General features: G+C 54.6%; 3 protein-coding genes across 56 annotated transcripts in view; 2 read left to right on the plus strand and 1 right to left on the minus strand.

The window, feature by feature from the left end:
- Positions 1-63: 63 nt before the first annotated feature.
- Positions 64-15910, plus strand: DEF8 (differentially expressed in FDCP 8 homolog). Of its 6 annotated transcripts, none has more exons than XM_070612570.1 (13): positions 64-302; positions 442-640; positions 4597-4730; positions 5508-5605; positions 6928-7077; positions 8009-8150; positions 9480-9644; positions 10207-10334; positions 10511-10624; positions 11528-11608; positions 12364-12504; positions 12651-12760; positions 13892-15910. In XM_070612570.1, exons 2-13 carry the CDS (start codon positions 546-548, stop codon positions 13992-13994), a joined length of 1461 nt encoding a protein of 486 aa, XP_070468671.1. In that variant the 5' UTR covers positions 64-302; positions 442-545; the 3' UTR covers positions 13995-15910. The 6 variants fall into 6 exon arrangements, with proteins under 6 accessions (XP_070468671.1, XP_070468673.1, XP_070468670.1 ...); XM_070612569.1 differs by lacking the exon at positions 64-302 and adding an exon at positions 3128-3216 and having other exon boundaries at positions 566-640; XM_070612571.1 differs by lacking the exon at positions 64-302 and adding an exon at positions 3128-3216 and having other exon boundaries at positions 578-640; positions 12415-12504.
- Positions 15911-16706: 796 nt separating this feature from the next.
- Positions 16707-22104, minus strand: CENPBD1 (Putative CENPB DNA-binding domain-containing protein 1). Its single transcript, XM_008544538.2, has one exon. It carries the CDS (start codon positions 21235-21237, stop codon positions 19609-19611), a length of 1629 nt encoding a protein of 542 aa, XP_008542760.1. The 5' UTR covers positions 21238-22104; the 3' UTR covers positions 16707-19608.
- The window catches only part of LOC103567802 (mitochondrial inner membrane m-AAA protease component AFG3L1-like), a 28878-nt gene continuing 26254 nt past the window's right edge, over positions 21941-24564 (plus strand). For 9 of the 49 annotated variants that reach the window (XM_070612539.1, XM_070612544.1, XM_070612562.1 and 6 more), the window contains exon 1: positions 21995-22178. Coding sequence is in view for 1 of the 49 variants with exons in the window: in XM_008544537.2 (XP_008542759.2) it covers positions 22109-22178 (70 nt within the window). In the remaining 48 variants the exon portion in view is untranslated. Of the gene's footprint in view, positions 22179-22242; positions 22590-24564 lie in introns of those variants that run through there. The other 40 variants (XM_070612522.1, XM_070612550.1, XM_070612525.1 and 37 more) reach the window with 24 other exon arrangements.

A 24564-nucleotide genomic window follows, 5' to 3' on the forward strand; every position in this document is an offset into this window, starting at 1 on the left:
GTGAAGAAAGCAAACCAAACCCTTGCCTGCAGCCCTCAGTTTCCGTGGGGGGAGGGGGGCAGTGGAGACAGACAAGAAGTAAAAACGCACAAGACACAGGACATCAGGCAGGCACGAAAGTAATAGGACAGAGCAGCAACGTGGAACTGCAAAGCAGCTACTGCAGATGCCGGCTTCTCCAACGCTCGACCCCAGCCTCCACTGAGCAGCCCCCTAACCTCCCATGCCTCAGTTTCCTCCTCCATAAGATGGGGTAGAACGACAGCGTTTCGTCCCTCGCCAGTTGTGAAGGTCACGCAGCGGTGAGCGAGCACAAGCAGCTGCTACTTGCAACCTGATTCCCTCTTCCTTTTTTTTTTTGCTCTCCACCACTTTTTTTTTTTTTGTAAATTAACTAAGACCAATTTCTTGTTTAAGCGTTGTGGTTTCTATTCGAACCAGGACTTTTGTGATTCCGGAAAATCTGGGAAATGCAACCCCACGCCAAACCGTCTTGAACAGGCGGAGGAGGCGTCACCCCTTCCCAGGGCGCGGGGGCGGCTGCCATGAGCCTCCGGGCCGCGGGCGGCAGCAGCGGGCGGCGGCGGCCGACACTGGAGCGAGCGCGGCGGGGACGATGCAGCGGGCGCGGCGGCGGCAGGTGAGCGGCGGGCGGCCCGAGGGCCGGGGAGCGGGGGTCGGGGGGGGCTGGTGCTCGGGGCCGCTTGGCCGCCACGCCCCGAGCTCGGGGGCCCCTTTCCCGCCGCGAACGCCAAGGGCGCAGGGGCCGAGGGACCCGCCGGAGGCGGGATTCAGACCGCCGGCTGGGACCCCGGCTGCCCGGTCCTCAAATGGGTGCAGGGGTTGTTGGTGACCTCAGCTGCCCCCCACCCGACTCGGGCAAGGTTTAGCACCCCAGATGGGAGTGGCCTCCCCAGGAGACACTGTCACCGCCTCGGGCTGTCAACCCTGCGCTGTCTGTGGGACCCATAAGGCCTGCGTGGACCCCTATGGCTTTCCCACCCTCCACGGATGCTGGGCCTCTCTGAGCCTCAGTCTCCTCATCTAGGAGACGGGCAGGCGTGGTGGGAGAGACCTGCCCCTAACCACATCCCCAGAGAGTATGCCTGTTGTTGTGGGTGAAGGTGGGGGAGCTATGTTTTGGAGTGGCCACTCTGCCGAGGCCTCAGGGGCAAGCAAGCCTTAACGGACAGTAACGCTGCCCCTGCTCCTGGAGGCCTCCTTCCAGGTGTGAGCAGATGGGATAAACCTTCTCCCCTGCCCCCTCCAGGGCGAATTCTTGTGGCCTCGGTGGCGGCTTGGGTGGTAACAGGACCTCTTGGTGGCCATGCCACAGGCAGGACATGGCGGGCTGGTTTGGTGCATCGGGAGCACATCTGAGCTTCAGGCCAGCACCCCTCCGTGCCCGCAACACCCTGGGCTTTATTCTGAGGTTTCCTTTAATTGCCAAGTCGTAGAATCCTCTCACCCATGAGAGGGGCGGTCTCTGGAGGAGGGCAGAGGGTAGAATAGCGAGTTTCCTTCCTTCTTGGTTTCCACCTTCCTGCCTGTTCCTCTCTGTGGTCAAGCCTGAGTTCTGGGTGCAGAGTTCTCTGTGAGGTGAACCTGGAGGGCTTCTGGGGTGGCTGTGTCCCTGGGCCCGTGTGTTTGGACATCAGGTGTCTGCCCTCGGCAGCCCCAAGGGAAATATAATTCTCCAACCTGGTAGGAGAGAAACTGAGGGGGAGAGAGGTCAAGTGAGCCCACTCGTTCATTCCTCCGTGGCCTCTGTGTCAGGCCTGGGGCTGGCAGCCCATAGAGAAGTGCATGAAGATGCTTCTTCCCGGGAGCTTGCAGACTGCAGGGGACCTGCTGCAAAGAGTGGCTCCTCTGGCCAGATTTTACAACGCTGGAAAGTTTCCAGGGAGAGACCCCTGGGAGTGGCTCCTGCGGTCCCTCAGCGCTGGGCCGGTTGTCAGGCAATGACAATGACAGTTGGGTCTGCAGCAGCTCTGGGCTTCACTGCCATATACAAGCACTTCGTGCTTCCGCCCACCCTGAGAGGGAGGCGTTCTCCCCTAGGTATGGGCGAGAAATAGGGAGCTCATCGCTGGGAGAGCCAGAATTTAAATCAATCATAATTGATTCTTAATTATGATAGTAACAATGAAAATAATAAGTTGTAGCTGATATTTATTGGAGGCTTACTTTTTGCTGGCCAGGGTACTCAGAACTTCATGTGAACTAATCTTCACAATAACCCTACACAGTGGGTACTGTTATCATCCCCATTTGAAACACCAGAAATCGAAAGCAAAGAGAAGGTTAGGCCTTTGCCCAAGGTCACACAGCGAGGAGCTGACAGAGCTGGAATTTGAATAGGTCCAGTTCGTCTCACTACAAGGCTGTTGGGGTGTTCAGTCAGGATCTGTTTTGGCTGCAAGAGACAGAAATCCCTCACCCAATGACAGTTGTTTCAGCAGAAGTTTATTTCTGTCTCATTTGAATGAAGCATAGGGGTGTGCAGCTCAGGGCTCCGAGGTCACAACCGGAGGTGGCTGGTCCAGCTCCACCCATTATATCTGCATTCCAAGAGGCAGGAAGGGCTGCAAAGGGGCAGTCCCTCCTTTTTAAGAGCAGTTCCCAGAAGTCTCATGAGATCTTTCTGTTCACATCCCATTGGGCAGAATATAGTCATATGACCACATCTAGCTTCAAGGAGGTGGGAAATTATGTGATAAGCCAAAAATCAGAGTTCCACACTGTCAAAATAAAAACAGACCTGGACAGTCATTAAAACAGTAAAAACAGGTTTCATTCAGGACTACTGCAGTAGGGGAAAAGAGACCTCAGTGTAGAACTGAGCTCAGCTCCAAACACAGCACACGGGCAAGTGGGTGTTTATGCCAAGGTGCAGGGCGGGGTTGGGGGGTGGAAAATTGCTAGGAGGAAACATCGGGGGGAGGGGGATTCTGGCTAAATGGACTTAACAGGCTGCTTACTGAAGGCAGGCCAGGTGGGCAGACATCCCCTGGGGGATGGTGGGGGGTGAGGAACCCCATCAGATATGAGGGTGACCAGATAGCAGGGTGGGGGTCTCTTGCTAAACCGACGTAGCAGGGTTCTTGCTAAAACTGGATTTTACAAGGACGGACACAGAAGGGCCTCAGAGGAGGTTCAGGACCTGGCTGCAGTCTGGTTGAGCAAAGAATCTCTGTCACTACTTGCGAAGAAGGGGTGAGTGAGTCTTGGAACTGCTGGATCTGCACTCTGCGTGCTTCCTGGGACACTGGCACCTGCCATCTGGGGAGGGGAGGCGCTGGGCAGCAGGGACTGAGCACCCTGGTGAGCTGCCCAGAGCCATCAGGTCAGAAGAGAGAGGGGGACTGGAGCCCATGGCACCTGTGTCCTCCTGTTTTGACCCAGAGGCAGCCAGTCATTGGGTGCTGGGCTCTGCCAGACTGGAACTCCCAGCCCACATGCGCACCACAGAAGCCAAACAGGCAGGACAGCTCCCACTGGGGGTGTGGGAGTTCCTGACCCAGGGTGGAGGTGGGGTGACCCTGGGCAGGGCTGCCCCGTCTGGGCTCAGTTCTCTTTCTTTTGCATGAGGGGTGCCGATAGGAGTCACAGGGTTGTCTTCTAGAATTACAAATTATTTCAGGCTGTAAACAGGTATAGAGAAAGCATGATCAACACCCAGGCTTACCACAGAGCTTTAAAAAAAAATCTCTGACTTCCTGTGAACTCATCTCCTCTGCCCTGGAGGCAGAGAAGCTGAGGAACGTGGCCCAGCTGGTCAAGTAGGGGGACCTGGGATGTTAACCCTCCTGTCAGGAGGCATTGGCCCAGTGTATTCTGCAGTTTGCTGACCCCCCCAGGGAGGGGAAAGGAGGTGCTTCCTGCCTGGATCCAGGGATCCCGAGGTGTGGGGCCTGCGCACTGACTCCTGAGGCACTGACTCACATGGGGCATTGGTGGGAACCCAGGCAGTGGGGTGCCGGCCTGGCCTACGTGATGATTAAATAGCATTCGTGGATGCTTCTGGCAGGGATCTGGAGCTCCATGGGGCTCCAGGAAGAGGGCCCTGCCCAGGGCCACACTGTAGGCCTGGGCCCTGGCATCAGATCGAGTGTTCAGCACTGTGCCCTCTGATGGTCGTCACTGATGTTCTGCTCAGGGGCTGTGGTTTTGGGGTGCTCTCACGGGAAAGGAGCCCTCAGGTCAGGGTCCTGGGTGGTGTGTCTCATGGGAGCAAGGGAGCTGTTCCTCCTCAGTGGACAGTGAGGGTGTGGCTGGAATGGTGCCAAGGGACCCAGTGCTGGGAGGAGGGGGGTCCTTTCCCCAAGAACAAGTCCCTCTCCTAGTCCTGCTTGTGTCATCTGCACGACGGGGGTGGGTTGGATGTCACTGCTGTCACTGAGGGGACACTACCAGTGGGGGCCTGGGCGAGGGGGCTGAGCTGGTTTGGCAGGGTGAGGATGGAGGCTGTGGTGTGGCAGTGTTCCACCCAGCACCTCCCAGGGAGGTGAAAGAGGCCCGGTGTCACCTCTGCAACCCCTGGAACTCAGCAAGCCTGGGGGCTGGATGCTCATCTCTGCCCCTGCCCTCCCGCAGGTGGGATGCTATGGAATATGATGAGAAGCTGGCCCGGTTCCGGCAGGCCCACCTCAACCCCTTCAACAAGCAGCTTGGGCCGAGGCAGCATGAGCAGGGGGCTGGCGAGGAGGCCCTGGACGTCGCTTCTGAAGGTGGGCGCTGGGGGTAGGCCTGCGTGGGCAGCCCACCCCCTCCCATGCACCCCCCCAAACCCCCCTCCCTGGCTCCTCCAGTGGAGCATGTTGGCCGCCCCCTCCCACAGCTGCCCTCTCCCAGCTCCTCCAGTGGAGCGTGGTGGCTGCTTCCTTTTCTCCACAGCACAGACCCGTTTCCACCTGTTCTATAGTTTGCTTCTGTTCCTGCATTAGAGTGGACACTGCTGAGAGTAGGGATTTGTGACCATGTCATTGCTGCTGTGTCCCGGGCCCAGCACACACCAGTGCTCACCCACCTTTGGGGGGGGTGCTCAGAGCTGATTGTGGTGGGTGAGGGGTTAGCTGATGGCCTGTATGAAGGCCCGCTCCTCTGGGGGTTAGGGGGTATGAGCTCCAAGACAGCAGAGTCCACAGGGGTACTCGGGCCCGGGGGCTGTGCAGGGCGGGCTTGGAGTCCACACAGGGCTTAGGAGTTCTGATGTGTAGCCTCTGGGGGCCTTTCTTGAAGCCATATTCTCATACACGAGGTGTGTGCCTTAGAAGCAGGTGTTTCTGTAGTGCTGGTCTGTGGACCTCTTCTCGCACCGTCGGGGTCCTTCCTCCTCATCCTTTTGAATGGCTCTCTCCTGTCTGCACAAGGATATGGGTCCCTCTGCAGATGCAAACAGGGGAGATGCCAGGGCAGGGCCAGGCTCCCCGCTCCCCGAGAGCCCTTCCACTCCTGGCCGCCCCAGCTCCTCTTCTCTCTCTGCCCTCCACACCGGCGCCCTCCAGAGGCCCCGCCGCAGCTGCGCCCTGGGGAGCCGGAGTTCCGCTGCACTGAGCGCGTGATGGATCTCGGTCTGTCTGAGGACCACTTCTCCCGCCCCGTGGTAAGATTTGAGGTCTGGGGGAAGGGACTGGGTGAACCACCAAGGCGTGAGGAGCCAGCCATCTCCTTGTCAGCCCACCCTCGGGCAGCGGGGCCACGTGGACCTCAGCTGGGGCTCCTGGGCCTGAACTCTGAGGCCACAGGACACCTGACTCCCACCCCCAAAACCTGTTTGGGGGCCGTGGAGACAGGCTAGACGTGGGGTCAGGGACCCTGGGCTGCTGTTCTCGTGTAGGCCGTTCCTCTCCACTGCGCTCCACACGCCTGTGAAGCAAATGAGAGGGCTGAGTCCATCTGGGGTCCTAGGGAATCCTGCAGACAAGCCGCAGGTGAGGGCGAGGGAGGGCGAGAGGGGAGCCCCCACCCACCTCCCACCACCCTCTCAGCTCGGTGGCCACTCCTGTCTGTTCCATATTTCGTTCCACAGAAAACTTTTGTTTTTTTAAATAAAAGAGCTCTAGTGATTTTTTTTAAAAAGTTTGGAAATCTTTTAGTTTTATCCAAACCATCCCCAACTTTTATTTGAGAGGAACATTATAGTAACATTCAAATGTAACTAAAAAAAGGTTTACCCAGAAGCCCCCGTTCTAATTTATTTTCATTTTGTATGTGGCCTTTAAGCTTTGCTGGTACAGATAGCTATTTCATTTATGAATCTTTATTACGACACTTTGAGCCCCTCCTGTGGCCCATGCACTGAGCCCCAAGAGGGTCATCGCCTGCTCTTTGCCTGGTCTCCCGGAGCCTGGTGTGTCACAGGGGAGGGTGGCCCCAAGGGCTCCCAGCCGAGACCTGAGCCTGTCTTCCTTCCCCAGCGCGGCAGTGTCCTGAGTCCAGGGGCCTTCCCAGCCTGGCCCGGGTCACTGTGAGGTGCTGGGGCTGGGGTAGGTAGGTGCCTGCGGCATCTCTGGGCTTGGTGATTAAGCTGGAGGCCACTTCCTCTTCTTCACAACAGGCCTTCATGACAGTGTCATTTCCCCAGTTTTCATCCCAAAGGAAGTTCTGCAGAAGTAAGCAAAATAGCATAGTCAGAAAAGCGATAGGACTTCTCAAAGAAGGAAGTTGTGTTTTGAAAAACATCCTGAATTAGGTCTTCCGAGGCCTGTGGTAGACACGTCCAGCCGAGGGCCGGGCAGTGGGGGGGCTCCTACCGTGCTGCTCACTCTCCTGGGCCTCCAGCAAGTTCTCAGCCCCCTCAGGCTTCAGTTTCCCTCTCTGGGCAAGTGAAGAGGGGGAGTGCTCCTCTGGGTGTCTGTGAGGATGGGCCTGGCCTCCACTGGGAGAGCATCTGACCATCGTCCGCGCCTTCCCCGCCCCGGGCAGGGTCTGTTCCTGGCCTCTGACCTCCAGCAGCTGCGGCAGGCGATTGAGGAGTGCAAGCAGGTGATCCTGGAGCTCCCCGAGCACTCCGAGAAGCAGAAGGACGCCGTGGTGAGGCTCATCCACCTCCGGCTGAAGCTGCAGGAGCTGAAGGTGGGCGCTGGGCCCAACATGGAGGCACTGGAGCCGAGCTGGAGGCCACGGCAGCTTCTGGCTCCTTCCCAGGGGCTCAGTCTGCCTCCAGGTGCTGAGGGGCTGAGATAGGAGGCCCCCCAGAAAGGCAGGGAGAGAGAGAGAGACGGGCCCTCACCCACGTGCAGGGATTTCTCTATTAGTCTGACCTTGAGTGGGCGCCCTGGGTCACGTGCCCTCCCACTGGAGCAAGTGGGGGAGGTGAGTCCCACCTTGAACCACATGACCAGAGTTGGGGATGGTTTCCTGAAGGTGACAACAGAAGGGGTAATGGATCCTGGAGGCCAGACCCACAGGTGTCCACAATGCCATTCTTGAGTCTGTGCACTCTTTGGCTTGTCTGCACGGTGTCCCTACTCTGATTCAGGAGTCCCTGGGAATTTAGAATGTGGAATATTCATTAGGATCTAGCTAAGGCTGTGGTAGAAAAGACATCCCAAAACACAGTGGCTTAAAGGAATTATACGTACAATTTTACTCATGTAGAAATCCCACAGGTGGTCTCATACGGCAGCTAGTGGTGTTGGGGACCCAAGGTCTTCCTTTTTATTGCTCTGCCCGTCCCTGGGGGAGTCCTGGATGGTCCCACACCACATCTGGGTCTGTACTCAGCCAGCAGAAAACAGGTGGGAAGGGCAGACAAGGCCGGGTCATTCTTGCTCATGTGCCCTTGGCTCCAACTTAGTCCTAGGGGAGCCTGGGTACAAGGGATGCTGGGAAAGGGGGTCTGTAATCGGGTGGTCCGGGTGATCACTGGGGAGCTGCTAAAGGGAAAAGCAGGTGTGACATTGGCGGAAACTCACAATCTCTGCTACAAATGGTGCCTGGAAGAAAAGCCACAGGGCTTGAGTGCAGTCGGCTCCCTGAGACCCTTCCCTGGGCCTCTCTCCAGGACCCCAGCGATGAGGAGCCCAACATCCGAGTCCTCCTCGAGCACCGCTTCTACAAGGAGAAGAGCAAGAGCGTCAAGCAGGCCTGTGACAAATGTAACACCATCATCTGGGGGCTCATCCAGACCTGGTATACCTGCACAGGTGGGCCGAGACCCAGACCTGCTCCTGCTGGGCGGGCACTCCGGGTCCGCAGGGCAGGGCTGAGGCTTCGCAGCCCAGGGCTGTGTCAGGTGAATTCATTCTCTCCAGAGTACTCACTGTTTACTGAGCCCTGCGGCACGCTGGGACACATGGACGTAAGACCCAAACTCCTGCCTTGACCCTGCTTGTGTCCACATCTGCCCCTTCCGTATGGCAGCCACTAGCCACACATGGCTATTGAAACTTAACTTTAAATTAATTAAGGTAAATAACTATTTAGTTCCTCAGTTGTACTAGCCATATTACAAGTGCTCATTAGTCACCTGAGGCTGGTGGCTACCATATTGGACAGTGCAGAGAGAACATCTCCATCAGTGCCCAAAATTCCATTGGGTGGTGCTGTTCTGGATGAAAAATCAAATAAGTGACTGACAGGGTATGTTAGACAATATAGTACAGTGAAGAAAGATAAGGAAAGGGGACCAGCATGTGTTAAGGAGTGGGATGGGTGCAGCTTTAGGGTGGAATGAAAAGGCATCCTGTGACATTTAAGCAAAAACTTGGAGGTCAGGGAGGAAGCCAGGAGTATATCTGGGGAGGAATGTTTCTGTGGGGCAGCTGTCCCTGCAAAGTTCCTGTGGTCGGCGTGTGTCCAGTGTGTTCAAGGAGGAGCAGAGTGTGGCTGGAGCACCATGTCTGAGAGGAGGCATGGTAGGGTGGGCTCAGGGTGGCCAGGGGATTTTCTCTAAGCACACTGGCAGCCATGGGTGGTGCTGGCGTACTCAGGTCTTAGCGGGATCACTCTGGCTGCTGAGCTGAGCATGGACTGAAGGAGGAGGATGGCAGCAGACTGATCAGGGTGGGGCGGTTGAGCGTGAGAAGTGGCCACGGGCAGCACTAGCTGAATGGCTGGAAACGGTGTAAGAGAGAGGAGTCGGGGCGCCTCACCATTTTAGTCTTTAGCAGGTGGAAAGGGGGAGTCGCTGAAATCCCAGATGGGAAGACTGTGCATGGGGGTGGGTTTGGTAAAGGAAGAGCTGGGGTTCCATTTAGACAGCTTGGGTTTGATGCCTCTTAGGCGTCAAGGTCGGAATGGCAGGTGGTGGCCCCTGGATTTGAGTCTGGAGTTGAGGGGCAAGGTCTCAAGGCTCCAGGGATGGAGACTGAGGGGATCTTTGAATTCTGGGACCTGCAGTGGTACCTGGAGAAGCCGTGGGATTGATCTGGGCACAGAGTAGAGCCCCCTTGGCGATCCTGGCAGCTGAAGGTAGGCCTCCGCTGCAGGATACCCCCACTTCTAAGAGGCTCATTGTTGCCCCGTGCCCCCAGGGTGCTATTACCGCTGTCACAGCAAGTGCTTGAACCTCATCTCCAAGCCCTGTGTGCGCTCCAAAGTCAGCCACCAAGCCGAGTACGAGCTGAACATCTGCCCCGAGACGGGGCTGGACAGCCAGGATTACCGCTGCGCGGAGTGTCGGGCGCCCATCTCACTGCGTGAGTGCGGCGGGCGGACAGGGTGCGGGGGCCCCGGGAGCTGTTCTGAGCAGTGTGGACGGCCAGCGGCCTGCTCTCCTCGGGAAGCGGCAAGGGGCCGCCACGGGCACCTTGTCACTTCCCACCCAAGCAGCCTGAGGTTCCAGCCCAGGTCACCTGAAAGTACTGCAGTGCTGGGCCTGCACCCTGCCTCCTGTGTGTGGCCCCTTGTCACAGAAAGCCCATGTAGGCGGGGCTAAGAAAACTACACCGTGTCACGCACGTGCCCGTCAGGCCGTCTTCCTAGAGATTTACTAACGTTCATTTGTGGGGTCCCCTCAGCGGCCCCATGGCAGGGGTCCTGTTATTGTCCCATTTTACTGATGAGAAAACTGAGAGCAGCGAGAGGCCCTGGCCCGAGGTCTCGAGGCTGAGAAGAGGATGAGTCGGGTCTGGAGGGTGGTACCCCGCCCAGCTGGCTCTTTAAGTGAGAGCCTTGGGTGCGGCGGGGCAAGGGGCCACGCACCACGTGGCGCGGACCCTGAAGGCAGCCCCCGCTTTGTAACGACCCGCCCCTCCGCAGGGGGCGTGCCCAGCGAGGCCCGGCAGTGCGACTACACCGGCCAGTACTACTGCAGCCACTGCCACTGGAACGACCTGGCCATCATCCCGGCGCGCGTGGTGCACAACTGGGACTTCGAGCCGCGCAAGGTGAAGGGGGCAGAGCTGTGCGCCGCCTGGGGGGCGGGGGGTGGATTGGGGTGGGAGGGGGTGTGGCCCTAGGAGGGAGACCCATGCGCAGGCTAGGCGGGATTGGGGAGGAAGGCATATGCGTGGCTCTCCTGGGGGGTGCAGTGCTGGAGGCGCTGCTCCGTCACGCCCCCCAGGTGTCCCGCTGCAGCATGCGCTACCTGGCGCTGATGGTTTCGCGGCCGGTGCTCAGGCTCCGGGAGATCAACCCTCTGCTGTTCAACTACGTGGAGGAGCTGGTGGAGATCCGGGTGAGCCTGGGCTGGCGCGAGGTGGGGGCGGACACGGCCCACCCCGGGCGTCTGGGAGCCGAGCACAGAGATCACTTGCTTAGGTTTAGCGGGACTCCTCGGCTGTCCTTTGGGTTAAAGACTGTGCCCTGTCTGGGGCATATCCAGTCACAATCTGATGCTAGGCCCAGAGGTAATTTGAAATTTTCTAGTCGCCACATTAAAAACTTAAAAAGAAGCAGGTGAAGTTAATTTTAATAATATATTTTACTTAATATATCCAAAAGATTATTTCCATGTAATCAGTATGCAACATTATTTAGGTATATTACATTCCTTTTCTTTTGTACTATGTCTTTGAATTCTCGTGCGTATCCTACACTAACAGCAGTCTCACTTCAGCCCAGCCACATTTGCATGCTCGGCAGCTACAGTGGCTGATGGCCACTCTGCCAGGTCCACAGGAGGGTGGGGCGGGGGGCAGTGTCTCAGGTGAGGTGGTGAGAAGGGGTTGGTTCCACTTAAAGGGGAGGAGACCTAGGCATTGCCAAGGCCACTTGGGCTGTGGAGGGAAATAGGATTTGACTGGGAAGCCCGGGTCGGTGCTCAGCCGCAGCCCCATGCTGGCCCCGAGGCTGCTGCTGTGCATGTGTGGGTGGGCTGGAGTAGGTGACTGAGGTTGAATGAATGTTTGAGGTCCTGCCTGGCCTGGAAGCTCTGGTTTTCACTTGAGCTGGGCTGAAGCACTCAGATCTGGGACCGTCCTGGGGGCCGTGAAGGCCCTTCCTGTTCCCGGCTCACCCAGAGTGCAAGGTGGGATGACTCCTACAAAGCCAGTGCAGGGCCAGCCCCCTCAGCCACGAGTTGGGGCAGTGGCCTAGCCCCTGCCCTGGTGAGGACACCGACCTGTCCCTTTGTCCACAGAAGCTGCGCCAGGACATCCTGCTCATGAAGCCTTACTTCATCACTTGTAAGGAGGCCATGGAAGCGCGCCTGCTCCTGCAGGTCAGACCACAGAGGGCCTGGCCCATGGTGGGGCGGGGAGTCCTAGGGGAGGGCAGGTGGAAGACAGCCAGGGTGATGAGCACATGTCATGCTCAGGTCTTCCTCGGATGGCTTGGTGGCTTGTGTGTGTTGTGTCTGTAGCAGAGGGGCCCCTGGCTCTGCTCTGGGTCTGTAATAGGCAAACAGGTGTTCTGCCCACTGAAGTTCTCTGATTACATCACTGGGGGAAGCGCTGAGGGCAGGTACCATCTCTGCAGCCTTTCCATGCGTCCCGTGGAGTGGGCCTGGCGCAGGCCTGCCAGGCAGGGTTGGCCACAAAACTCTTTTCAAGGGTCACCTGTTTATTTGTTCAACAAGAATTCAGAGTGCCTGCTGTGGGCAGACTCTTGTCTAGGTGCTGGGCAGCAGTAACAGCAAGAATCCTTGCTCTCACCTCAGAGAGCACCCTTCAGGTGGGGAGGACAAGAATGAGCAGCAGTGCATCGGAGGGCGGCGAGGGCTGGGCGCAAGACAAAGCAGGGAAGCGGGTGGGGAATGTTGGGTGGTAACGGGGTCAGGACCGGGAGGAGGTGTGGCGTGCGGGCAGAGGTGCGCTGTGCCGGGTGCCTCGGGAGCAGGCATGGCTGGAGGGGCCGTATGGGGCCCAGATGCCACAGCAGCTGAAGCCTGTTCTTCCAGGAGAGCCCAGGCCCAGGGAGGGTGGGCAGGGGGGGCCCTCACCCAGTGCTTGGGGTCACGGCTGCTGGGACCCGCAGCTCCAGGACCGGCAGCATTTTGTGGAGAACGATGAGATGTACTCCGTCCAGGACCTGCTGGACGCGCACACAGGCCGCCTCGGCTGCTCGCTCACTGAGACCCACACGCTCTTCGCCAAGCACATCAAGCTGGACTGTGAGGTGGGCCCCCGCCTCAGACCACGGGGCATCTCTCTCTGCTCCCAGTCCCAAGGGCGGGGAGGGCGGGAGAGCAGCTCGGCCTGGTGTGACCCTGGCCCCGGTGCCCTTCGGGCAGGCCTGACCTTCCTCTGCACTGTTGCCCCCAGCGGTGCCAGGCCAAGGGCTTCGTGTGTGAGCTCTGCAGAGAGGGTGACGTGCTCTTCCCCTTCGACAGCCACACGTCCGTGTGCACCGACTGCTCCGCCGTCTTCCACAGGTGGGTGTGGCCCGACCCCCCTCAGGCCAGGTGCCTGGGCACCCCACCAGTGGGAGCCTGTGCTGCTGCCCTGCAGTGAGGGGGAGGGGAGGCAGGAGGGACTTGGAGGCTGGTCTCTGCTGCCTGATTTCAAAGCCCTTTGCCTTGATCCTGACGTAGGGACTTCGCCCTGATACGTGTGACTAAGTTGAAAGTTCCACTGGGAACGAGAACCTATGGGGTAGGGAGGGGGTGCTGCAGCCAGACCCCGGGTGTGGGCACAGCGTCCGACCTGCTCCCCTTCTCCAGCGGGACTGAGGTTCTCTCGGGTTATATAGGCCAGAGGTTCCTCAGCTCTGGGCCCTGGCACCCTTGGTGTCTCAGAGACTTTTTCAGACATCCCTAGGCCAAAAGAAATACCTGACGTTTTTGTTTGTTAAGTACTTAGGTTCAAACAACTCAAGCATTTATGTCCCAAAGACTTAGTGGATGTTTGGAAAAATAATACACATAAGTTAGAAGAAAAACATTTTAATTCTTTAATAAGCACAATTACTAATGACATGTACGTGCCTGCTGGGCCCTGCATGATTTCTCACACTGGATTCAGATGGGACACCACCACCCCCATTCCTATCCACACTTATGTTTGCCTGGCACTTGCTGTTTGTCGTAGCTTTGCAGAGCTGTCACAGAGAGGGCTGTGGCAAAAACTAATGTTGAAACTGTGAACTCCTTTGAGCGAGCAGTTTGCATGGTGTCTGACAGAGGACAAGTATTTTTCTGCCCTTCAGAAGTTTAAACCAGCCCACAGGACCCTGTGTAGCTCCACGGTGCCCGGTGATGAGGACAGGTGGGGAAGTCGAGTCACTAAGAGCTCTGAGCAGAAGCTTCCTTGTCAGGTGGTAATGAGGTGATAGGTGTGGACCCCTCAGGAGTGGGCTATACCAAGGTACTGGGTCACAGCCCTGGCAGGCACACCTGGGCGCAGACCCCGCTTCTGCCCTTTGGGAGAAACTGTGCCTCAGTTTCCCTGTCTGTAGAGGGGGCTATTGGGACCTGACATGGGAAGCTTGTAAAGACTCAGTGGTAGAATTTTACATGCAGAGAGCCGTGCCCTGTCCAGGGCTGACCCTATATCCCTGCCCCTAGGGACTGCTACTACGACAACTCCACCACGTGCCCCAAGTGTGCCCGGCTCACCTTGCGCAAGCAGTCGCTCTTCCAGGACCCTGCTCCAGACGTGGACGCCTAGAGCCACGGGCACCCTTCCCCCCCGTCTGGCACCCACCCTGCTGGTCATTGCCAAAGTCAAGGTGTTTCTTGTGCTCTGGAGACCCCGAGGGTGCATGCCCTGGACCTCTCCCCACTGCCGGGCCAGAGAGGTGTGAGTGGTGACACAAGGACCTTCACCCCAGGTGCTCGCAGGGACTCGGGGTGGCTGCACCTGCCTGTTTCCTGGGTGCACTGCTGTGAGGGGGATGTGGCCCCTCCCACTGCAGGGCTCCACAGGCAGGGGAGTGCCTCCCCTCTGGGAGAGAGCCCCCGACACCCGTGGGGCCAAGGCTGCTGCTGCAGCTTCCCGCCCTGAAAACGCTGGAGGGCTTTGGGGGAGTGGCCGACCAGACGGAGGATGCCGGCTGTGCACACCATGCCTTGGCCTGAGCTTCGTCTGCTGTGGATGGTTTCGGTTCTGCCTGGAGGCTCCCATCCCCCCCGGCCCCTTGTGTCTTTGAGGTCTTAGAATTGTCCCTGGCTGGGGCTGTTCACTACTGCCTCCTGAGGCTCTTTCCCTCTGGGTCATCCTCCAGCAGGGTCAGTCCAGGGGTTACTGGCTCCTTCTATCAACATGGAGGGAAGGGGGCCGTGGAGCCACTCCTCCTGCCTGGGCCCAGCCCCGCGTGCCCTGGTGCTCTGAGCTGGGTGGATGGGGGTCCAGCCTGAGGACGCTGTCCCACTTCCAGATGTGGAGCAGGGACTGTGCCCCCGGGGGAGGTTCCAGGTTAGGCAAGAGGTTGGTTGCAGCGGGCCTGGGTGGCATTTCTCGGGACCAAATTTGCCCCTGCGGGGCTCCATCCTGTGCCTGTGGGGGGCTGCAGGTGGCTCAGAAACCGCCAGCCAGGGGCCTTTTGTTTGGGGGCCTGCGGTTGGCACTGGGGAAATTTGCTCGAGGGAGCTCCAGAGGAAGCCTGGGTGTGGGGTGTGTGAGGTCTCGCGCCCCCGCAGAGGAAGGGACCGCTGGCCGGAGAATGAGACCCACAGCTCTCCAGCAGGGACCACAGTCGGTCTCAGCATTTGCAGGGCGCTTCATGCTGTGGAGACCCTGCCATCGAAGGGAAGGCCCTTGGGAAGAGGATGTTTCAGGACACAGCTTCCCCGTCTTTCCTGTCCTCCTCCTCGCCCTAGACTGTGCTCGGGTGCCAGTGCATGTGGTTGACACACACAGGTGGTGGGTGGCGGGCAGAGAACGTAGCTGCTTGGATATCCATCACCTCTGACTGGGAAGCCAAGAAGAGATGCCTCGGCCAGCAGAAAGGCCAGCTTAGCTTGCTGGCGACGTGAGGGGTGGATGGAGACAGCGTCACCTCTTCTCGCCCCTCGGCACCATCAGGACCACCCCACGTGGTGGCTTTGGGCAGTCCTCTCACTGTCTGTTCTGACCTGTGTCAGGGGGTGACAGTGAGAAGGGGGCACTGGTGAGGTCAAGGTCAGCTCAACGGGTCCTCACTCTGCTTCCCTTCTGGGTCGAAGAGTGAGTCAAAGGCCAAATGCCCTTTTCTTACACCCCTAGATCTGCACATTTTTTGCCACAGCATCACATTTCTGTCCTAGCAATACTGGCCATTCCTGAATTTACTGTGTAATCAACATCGCATTGTTCTAGTTACAATCACTGTGTCATAGAAACATTAGCATGCTGGCATTTATCGGACAGAGTTGGCTCCTCCCCCCTTTTTTTTAACTCCCCCCCATTACCTCCTCCCCACCTACCCCTTGTGGATGACAGTCTTTAAACAGAATCATGTGTCCATCTTTCTGAGTCCACAGCACAGTAGCAAGAACCCACCAAGGAACCAGTTTGCATCGCAAGCACCTCACAGAGGAGCAGCGAGGGACACCCAGATGTACCAGTGCCGCAGCCGCTGTCTCATTAAATCGGTGTTCTCTAGACTCTGGTTGTGTGGTGAATGGGGGACAACGCAGGGTTTGAAGACACGCAAACCACTTGCAGGCTTGGGGAAAGCCCATAGCCTTCCCATCCAGTGGGACCAAATGTCATCTGGTTTGGGGAGAAGCACATACGTGGGTGTCCGACTGAGGCCTGTGTGTGCTCTGATACCTCTCGGCCTCCATTTCTTCTGTGAGAAGGTTGAAAACACACCTCGTGGGGTTTCGGGTTCCAGGAAGCAATGAGCACTGAGGCTGGCATGCAGAGAATGCTGGATAAATAGAAGCTATGTCTGCTTTCCAGTGTCCTCAGTGCAAGGACTGTCTCATTAGCCCAAAGTAAGCAATGAGGAGCTGGCTGGTCATGCAAGTCACAGGTCCAGCTCCTGGGACCCACAAAAGGGTCTTCACTGCAACTCAGGGCCATTCCTGTTATCCAAGTTACATTCAACCCATCGCATACGTACATTTGTCTGCAAAGAGATGATCCGTGGTTTCGACCAGCATCTCAAAGGGGCTGTGACCCAAAAAGCGTCAGGAATCTGCTCTAGAAGGTGTCTATACATCATCCATATCCACTAGCAATCCAGATAGTTGACAGACTGCAACCGTGTGCCTGAGGAAACCAGAGAGCTCCACGGGGCATGTGTGCAAGGGTGGGAGGAAAGGCATGCAAGGGCTGTCTGGGGCCCAGGGCTGGCATGCTTGAGCGCAGGCCTCCAACTACAGATGACTAAAGCTGCACTTTGGATAGTAGATGGAGGGTGAAAACATAATCCCTCCATTTCAGGTTATGAAATAGTATTTTAACATTTTTATTTTGACAAACTTAGATTTACAGAAATATTGCAAAAACATTCCCATTTACCCATCTCCTTGATTCTCCAAATGTTAACATTTTGCCCCATTGCTGTATTCTTTCTCCACATACACACATTTTCTTTTTTCTGAAACATTTGACGGTAAGATGCAGAGATGATGCCCTAGTGCCTCTAAATGCTTGTATTCCTTCCAAACAAGAACATTACAAGGCCACAGTGCAATCATCAACATCAGGAGATTAACACTGATGCAACACCATAAAACCTACAACAAACCTATTTAGATTTTTCCATTCAGTTGCCATGTCTCTTTAGCCTTCATTAATGTGGAAGGGTGCATGACATCAACATTTCTGAAAAGTGCAGGCTAATCATTGTGAAGAGTATCCTTCAATGTGAGTTTTCCTGATTGGATTCAGGCTTTGCACTTTTGGTGGGAATTCCACAGACGTGTTGCCATCTCCTTGGTGCATCGTGTGTTCCGTTCCTGGAGGTGTTGACTCTGATCCTCCTGTCTCCCGTGTCCTTTCGGCACGTTCCTGTCATTCTTTGGGCACTCGCTTACTTTCTAGCATAGCAAGGTGTTGCAGGCTCTCTTGTGCTCTCCCAGTTGTGGCCCTGAAACCAAGGAGCCTAGCACCTTTCAGTGGAGAAGAGTAGTGAGTAAACAACAGGTGGTTGTTGGATGTGTGCACTGCTACCAGGCTGTCACTGCTTCTAGGTCCTTCCAACAGAGAGCTAGGAAACAGTCCCCCCTACATCTATTTCTGTCTATAAGCACATTAAAAACCATGAGTTCGCCCTGATACTTCCAGCTTCAAAACCACACCACAAGACTCACTCTTCACCTTTTTCATGTCTGCGATTCCCTTCCTTCACAGTGAGGAACCTGGCTCCATTATTCCTAATATATTTATTTGCCCAACCTTAGAATACACAGAAAGCACTGTGAGCACTGCTGACCTATGCCTCGGAAAAACAAGTCCACTAATGAGTTTAATATTACAGTTCCTTTTTGTCTGCAGTGTGAGGGCATACGGTCAGACGATGGTGTTCTAAATTTACTTGGGTGTTTCTGGCCCTTCATTGTGGGTGTGTAATTCATGTGAAATTGGGTTCCACTCATATATTCCATTTTATGTCTTATTTCCCTATCCTTTATTTGTGTGATATACTAACATGGTTCCAAAAGTCAGAACTTTACAAGAGATACACTCAGTCAAGTGTCACCCTGCCGAGCCCCATAGGTAACCAAGCTCTTTAGTCTCTGGTTTCACCTTCCTGTGTTTCTTTTTGCACAAATGAGTAAGATACATGTATATTTCGCTTCTCCTTCTTTCTTCCACAAAAGGTCACATACTATACTCTTGCGTGTTGCTTTTTTCAATTAATAGTACATCCTGGAAATGACTCCACGTCAGTTCATAGACTTTTTTCTCATTTTATTATTATTATCATTGGTGTCTGTATTCTATTCCAGGGTGTGGAGGTGCCATTTCATTTTCTACCACTCTACTATGTGTGAACATTTAGGATATCTCCTTGCTCTCGCAGTTACAAGCAAGACTGCAATGAATAATCTGTGCACATGGATTTTCTTTTTTTGGAGATGTAGCTTCAGGGTACAATCCTAAAAGTGGGATTGCTAAATCAAAAAGAGATCCATTTTTTATTAGTGTCTAATCCCCTCCATAAGGGTTGTGCCACTTTGCACTCCCCCAGCAATGTACAAGCACGCCTGTTACACCACAGCCTCAACAACAAAACGTGGAGTCATACTTTTTGATTATTAACCAGGCCGGTTAGTGAGAAATGGTATTTGTGTAGGCTTAATTTGCATCTCTCTGTACGAGCGAGGTTGAACTTATGTTTCAAGATCCAATTTACTTATGAATCATAGCTTTTGTCCACTTTATTAGATGTCTGGTATTTTTTCTTCTCAATCTTTGAGAGTTCCTCATGTATCAGGGGTATTAACTCATCTGTGAGATGCACTGTAGACATTTTCTTCCAGTTGTCAACTGCCTTTCACCTCATTTGTAGTGTTCTTCTCCATGGAAAAGTTTCGTTTTGTTACATTTTTATATGGTCAAACTGATTAATATTTTTTTATTTTGTCTGGATTTTGTCATAGAAAAGTTTCTCCCTACACCCAGGTCAAAGAGTCATTCACTCATGTGTTTTTGTAGTATTTGCATGGTTTCAATTTTTACATTTAGATCCCTGATCTCTTTATTTATTCTTGCATATGCTGTGAGGTATGGATCTTATTTTACTTTTCTCCAAATGGTTAAGCAGTTGTCCTGCACCACTTAAAAAAAAAGGTCTGGGACCAGCCCAGTGGCATAATGGTTAGGTCCACATGCTCCACTTCAGTGGCCCAGGGTTTGTGGGTTCAGATCCCAGGCATGGACCTACACACTGCTCATCAAGCCACGCTGTGGTGGCATCCCATATACACAATAGAGGAAGACTGGCAACAGCTGTTAGCTCAGGGCCAATCTGCCTCACCAAAAAAACCCAGTCTATCCGCATGTATTTCTGGATTTTCTATTCCACAGGTCTACTACACTGCTTTAATTACAGAGGTTTTATAGTATGTTTTAATGTCCAAAAGGGCTAGTCTCAGTGTGGTTTTGCTTTCCTTAAAGAAATGTTTTTCTGGGTATTCTTGCATGCAATCTTTTTAAACCACATATGTAAATAAAATTTTAATGACAAAACTTGATACTCTCGAGTTTCAAAATGCAAATCCCAGAAACAGGGTTTCCAGGGATGTTAAACATCTGGAAGCAGAGGGTCTGGCTGGGCCTCATCGCTGAGGTCATCTTGTTGCTTCTGGCTTTATTTTGGCTTTTGGTTACAACACTGAAAAATGGCCTAAGAGAGTTGCTTTGAGCGCCGCTTTTTCTCATTGTACAACTCCCTGTAGCAGTTGATTGCATCATTGATTGCTCTTGAAACTTTCAGTTTCCACTCATCATTAGGGCTGTTACTGGTAAGGACCTGCAAGCCAGCCTCGAAATGGGAGAAGGCAGCTGAGAGTTCTCCTGTGGTTAGTTGACGCAGGGCAGGTGGAGTATCCTCGCTGTCCTCCTCTCCCGCTGGCTCCTGTCCCAGCTGCATCAGCTCCTCATTTGAGAGATCTTCCTCATGAGACTGCAGCAACTGCTCCACATCACCTTCTACAACCTCCCCAAAAGCCACGTTCTTGGCAAGGTTAACAATGTTTTGTTGAAGCTGTGCAATGTTATCTGTTTGGGAAACACTCTGGAACTGAACACATTCGGGCCAAATCTTCTTCCACACACTGTTCATTGTTGCCGGTCTGAGCTCCTCCCAAGCTACTGCAATGTTGTCCACAGCATCCATGATGTTGTAGTTTCTCCAAAACTCCCTGATTATAGCTGTATCCTCCCCATCTGTTGCTTCTAGGATGTGCTCAAAAGTCCTTCTCAGGTACTGAGCTTTGAAGACAGAGGCCACACCTTGACTCATGGGCTGGACTGAGTCAGCTGTGCTGTCAGGAAGATATTCCACTCTTACATTATCAGACAGATCACTCAAATTTACTGGGTGGCATGGCGCATTGTCTAGGATGAGCAATGCTTTGTTGGTGAGATTATTTTGGGCACAGTATTTTTCAACAGCAGGGCAAAAAAAGTATGTGAACCATTCATGAAAGATGCTCCTGGTTGCCCAGGCCTTTCTATTTGAGCGCCAAATCACAGGCAAATTTGGCTTGGAGTACCCCTTCAGAGCCTTGGGGTTCTCTGAGTGGTACACCAGTAAGGGCTTCAACTTAAAGTCCCCAGCTGCGTTGCCACCAAGAAGCAGCATCAAGCGATCTTTGGATGACTTAAACCCTGGCTCAGCTTTCTCTTCCATGGAAATAAATGTTCCTTCAGGCATTCTCTTCCAATAAAGCCCTGTCTCGTCTACATTAAAAACTTGCTGGGGGGTGTACTCACCTTCTTGTATGATGCTTTTCAGCACTTCTGGATACCCGTCCTTGTGGCCAGGAGCTGTGCCGTTCATCTTGAAGTGGGGCAAACAATGGCGCTCCTTGAATCTCACAAACCACCCTTTACTGGCGCTGAACGTTTCTGTTCGAGAGCTTTCGCCTTTTTGACGCTGTAAGTCATCAAACAAACTCTTAGCCTTCTCCTGAATGATGGTGACACTCAGGGGCACATTTCGCTGGGTCTGGTCTTCAAGCCACACGTGCAACAATCGCTCCATGGTCTCCATGACTGCACTCCGATGGCGAGTCAGCCGAGAAGCTCTCAAGGGAGTAGCTACTCGTGAACTCGCTTTGATTTTTTCTTTATTGTCTCGGATTGTGGCCACTGTAGAGACGGCAAGGCCTAAGGCCTTCGCGATTTCACTAAGCTTCTCACCTGCTTCAAATCGTCTCAACACTTGTAATTTTACATCAAGGGTAATTGCTTTCCGTTCTCTTTTGGCACTCGGAATGACCGCTGCACTGAGGCGCCTTTTCCCAGGCATCTTTGCTTCCAAAATGTAATAAAATCGCAGCAGTCTCGGGTGCAAGAAGTTCTGCGGCTACTCTGGGCTCCCTTGCTGAACTTGGGAAAGAGAAAAGAGAGCTGCAAGGAGGCACAGGCTGACGTCCCCAGAGACGCGGAACGGTCACCGTAGGCCTGCCCAGCCCCGCTGCCAAGATACAGGCTGGTTCATCCTCGACCCCAAGCCGGGCGGCAGGGACCCCTGGCGTCCATCAGTGTCCAAATTCCTGGACAGCACAGCTGCAGGTGTCTGTGATCCAGAGGACAAACAAACAAAAATCCGTGGAGGGGAACAATACTGCGTAGCATACACGATTCCTTCGTTCACGAAGGACCGAGGAGCAAGAGACCAGCCCGGAGACCGCAGAACCCAGCGCACGGGCAGCAGCGCGACGGCCCAGGAAGAGCAGCAGCCGCCACTCCACTTTGTGACCCGCTGCCCATGGAGGACCCCGGAAACACGCGTCCTTGGGGAGGCCCGACTTAAAATAGGTCTAAAGGCGCTGGGTATCTTCCTAGCCTTAAACTCAGTCGGTCGCTGTAATTTCTGCACTCAGCCGTCTGCGTAGGGCAAGGCTACGCTCCTGTTCAGATTCTTAGAGAGTCAGGCGATAAAGTAGACACCTAAAGAGAGGTCCCCGAGCCGGCGCAGTACCTTTACTGCGCATGAGCCAGGCCTCCCCGAGCCCGCGGGGGCCGGCTTGAGGGTGTGGCGTCACTGTGGCCGGTTTGCCGCTAGTTTGCGCGTGCGCGCGCCGAGGGGCGCGAGGCTTGCCGCGGGGCGCGAGGCGCCGGCTGGTGGTGGCGGTCGGCAGCCGAGTGGTGGTCGGGTCGCTCGCAGTGCTGTGGCGATGCGGCGGTGGCCCAGGAGGCAGCAGGCTGGCCGGGACAGGCCTGAGGACCCTCGGAACCGTCCGGCAGGTGAGTGGGGAGGCGCTGCCCGTCGGTTCCAGGCGGCGGGGGCGGCGGCTGCGCGCAACGCTGCGGTGACGCCATCCGGGCGCGCCGGCTGGCGCGGGGGAGCGGAGAAGCGGGGCGGCTGTCCCTGCCCGGGCGTGTCGTCCTCCGAACACCCTGCTCTTCCCTGGCGGCACCTGCCACCCTTTCCTCCGGAGGGCCCCGCTGCCTCTGCCGGCTCCGTTCGGGAGGCGAGCCGGTGCCGCCGGCCTCCTTGCTCCCGCCTCCAGAGAGCCCCACGGGAGCAGTTAGCGCTCGTGTTCCGCTCCGCTGCTAATTTACCGTGTCTTCTTGGGCGCCTCGCTCCGACCGCAAGCCCATGTACTCCTGCGCTCAGCGGGGATATTACTTCTGCTTTAGTTGCTCCCCAACCAGGTATGGTTTCGGACGTGAACGAGTTTTGTGACCTGTTAGTGTCTCTTATTTGGCCGACATTCGTTGAGCCCAACTCTGGCGCTTTAATAACAGCTAATACTGCTTGAGGGCTTCCGTGCTGAGGACTGTACCCGGATTGTTTCATTAAAGTCTTGTACCAGTCCTGCAGGTAGGCTCTGCTGTGAGCCTCTTTTATAGAAGGGAAATATAAGACCAAAGCTGGTCAGCAGCTGCTCTCACCTTGCAGTTCAGGTCCCTCCCGCCCTACTGCCTCCATTTTTCATGATTTTATTTTAGTTTATTTATTTGTTTATTTTTGTTTGAGGAAGATTAGCCCTGAGCTAACTACTGCCAGTTCTCCTCTTTTTACTGAGGAGGACCGGCCCTGAGCTAATATCTGTGCCCATCTTCCTCTACTCTGTATGTGGGACGCCTGCCACAGCGTGGCTTGACGAGTGGTGCCACGTCCACACCCGGGATCCGAACCGGCAAACCCCGGGCCGCCTAGAAGTGGAACGTGAGCACTTAACCGTCGTGCCACCGGGCCGGTCTCCTACTGCCTTAATTTTTAAATACCTCTGTGTTATATGCTATTCTCTGGGTTAGGCGCTATGAATATTATTCCATATTTTGGAACAATGGCTGTATTTTTGTATTGATACATCCCAGGGGGCAGTGATCACGTTGACTTTTTTTTTTCCTAATGCATTGATGTGGAGTTTTTGGATTTTGCTCCAAGAAAGGTGTCTTACTTTTCAGATAGAAGTGAAAGAGGAAGAAGGATTCTTTGGGTTTATTTTCTGTCTTGTCTTCAGGAATGAACTTTCCCCTTTCACATCTCTTCATTTTGGAGACGGTGCATGTCAGATTTAAGTTGTTTCTAGCAATATCAGTGAAAGCAGAGCCTTTCACCTGTAGCCACATGGCATCTCAGCATGGCAGGGGACTGTTCTGCTTGTTAATGTGTGGTGGAAGTGAGTAATTGACGGTACAGCACAGGTGTCCTGTGAGCCGCTGGACCTGCATGGACCTCGGTGGTTTTAGTGATGAAGGGAGGAAGTTCCTTTCCAGACTGAGTCATTCGCCTGTTGACAAACTGCCGGCCAGGGGACATGATGGTGAACAGGACAGGCGGGGGTTCTGCCCCGTGGGCTGCTCTCCCTTGAGGACTTGCTGATTCGTAGGCTGAGTGGGGCATGCAAAGGCCAGAGAGGCAGTGGCAACCTACTTCATAGTTGAAAGATCTACCCTAACAGTGAGCACCCACCAAGGGAAGCTTATGTTCTGGAGGCTTCCATGCAGTCATTTGCTGGGAGCCGTGGCTACATCATTTGATCGGCTGTTTGACAGGGTCCAGCCGATTAACGCTGAGGGGTGCAGGGTCGCCCCTTGGTGAAGAATAACCGGCCAGCCCCTCACACAGTTCTGAAACCTGTGCTGCTTCTAATTGCCCTTCATTCCTTTTCCTTTCTTAACCTCCAGTTTTCACTCCTTTGGGTGGCTGCTTGGGAGGCACTACCTCCCGGGAAAATTAAATATAGTAAGAGAATGTGACCACCTGCAGGTAACTTTCAAGATATTTTTCGGTTAATTAACGGAGGAGCACACAGTCCCATTTGAGACAAGCAGAAAGGAATCCTGTCCAGATAAGATGTCGAATTAGGTTTATGGCCTCTATCTGGTTAATGTTTCCTTCTCCCTCCAGTTCTTTGTCTAAATATATATATGCATCGTCCTTCTAAGTTTGCTGGTTAATTGGATGATCAAGAAGTATCTATATATTATTCTTGACCTTCTGCTTTCTGTTAAAACGTTATAGAGGTTTTCTCCTAAAAGCAATAAATAATAAATAATTGATGAGTAGAAGGGCCGAGAGGTGCAGGGATGCCCCTCGGTGAAGAATGGCCGGCCGACACCCCTGATATTTTCTGAATTATATGCATGCTTTCTAGCAAGGTTATGTCTAACTTATTTC

This window comes from Equus przewalskii, chromosome 3 (assembly GCF_037783145.1).
Source record: "Equus przewalskii isolate Varuska chromosome 3, EquPr2, whole genome shotgun sequence".
NCBI lineage: Eukaryota > Metazoa > Chordata > Mammalia > Perissodactyla > Equidae > Equus > Equus przewalskii.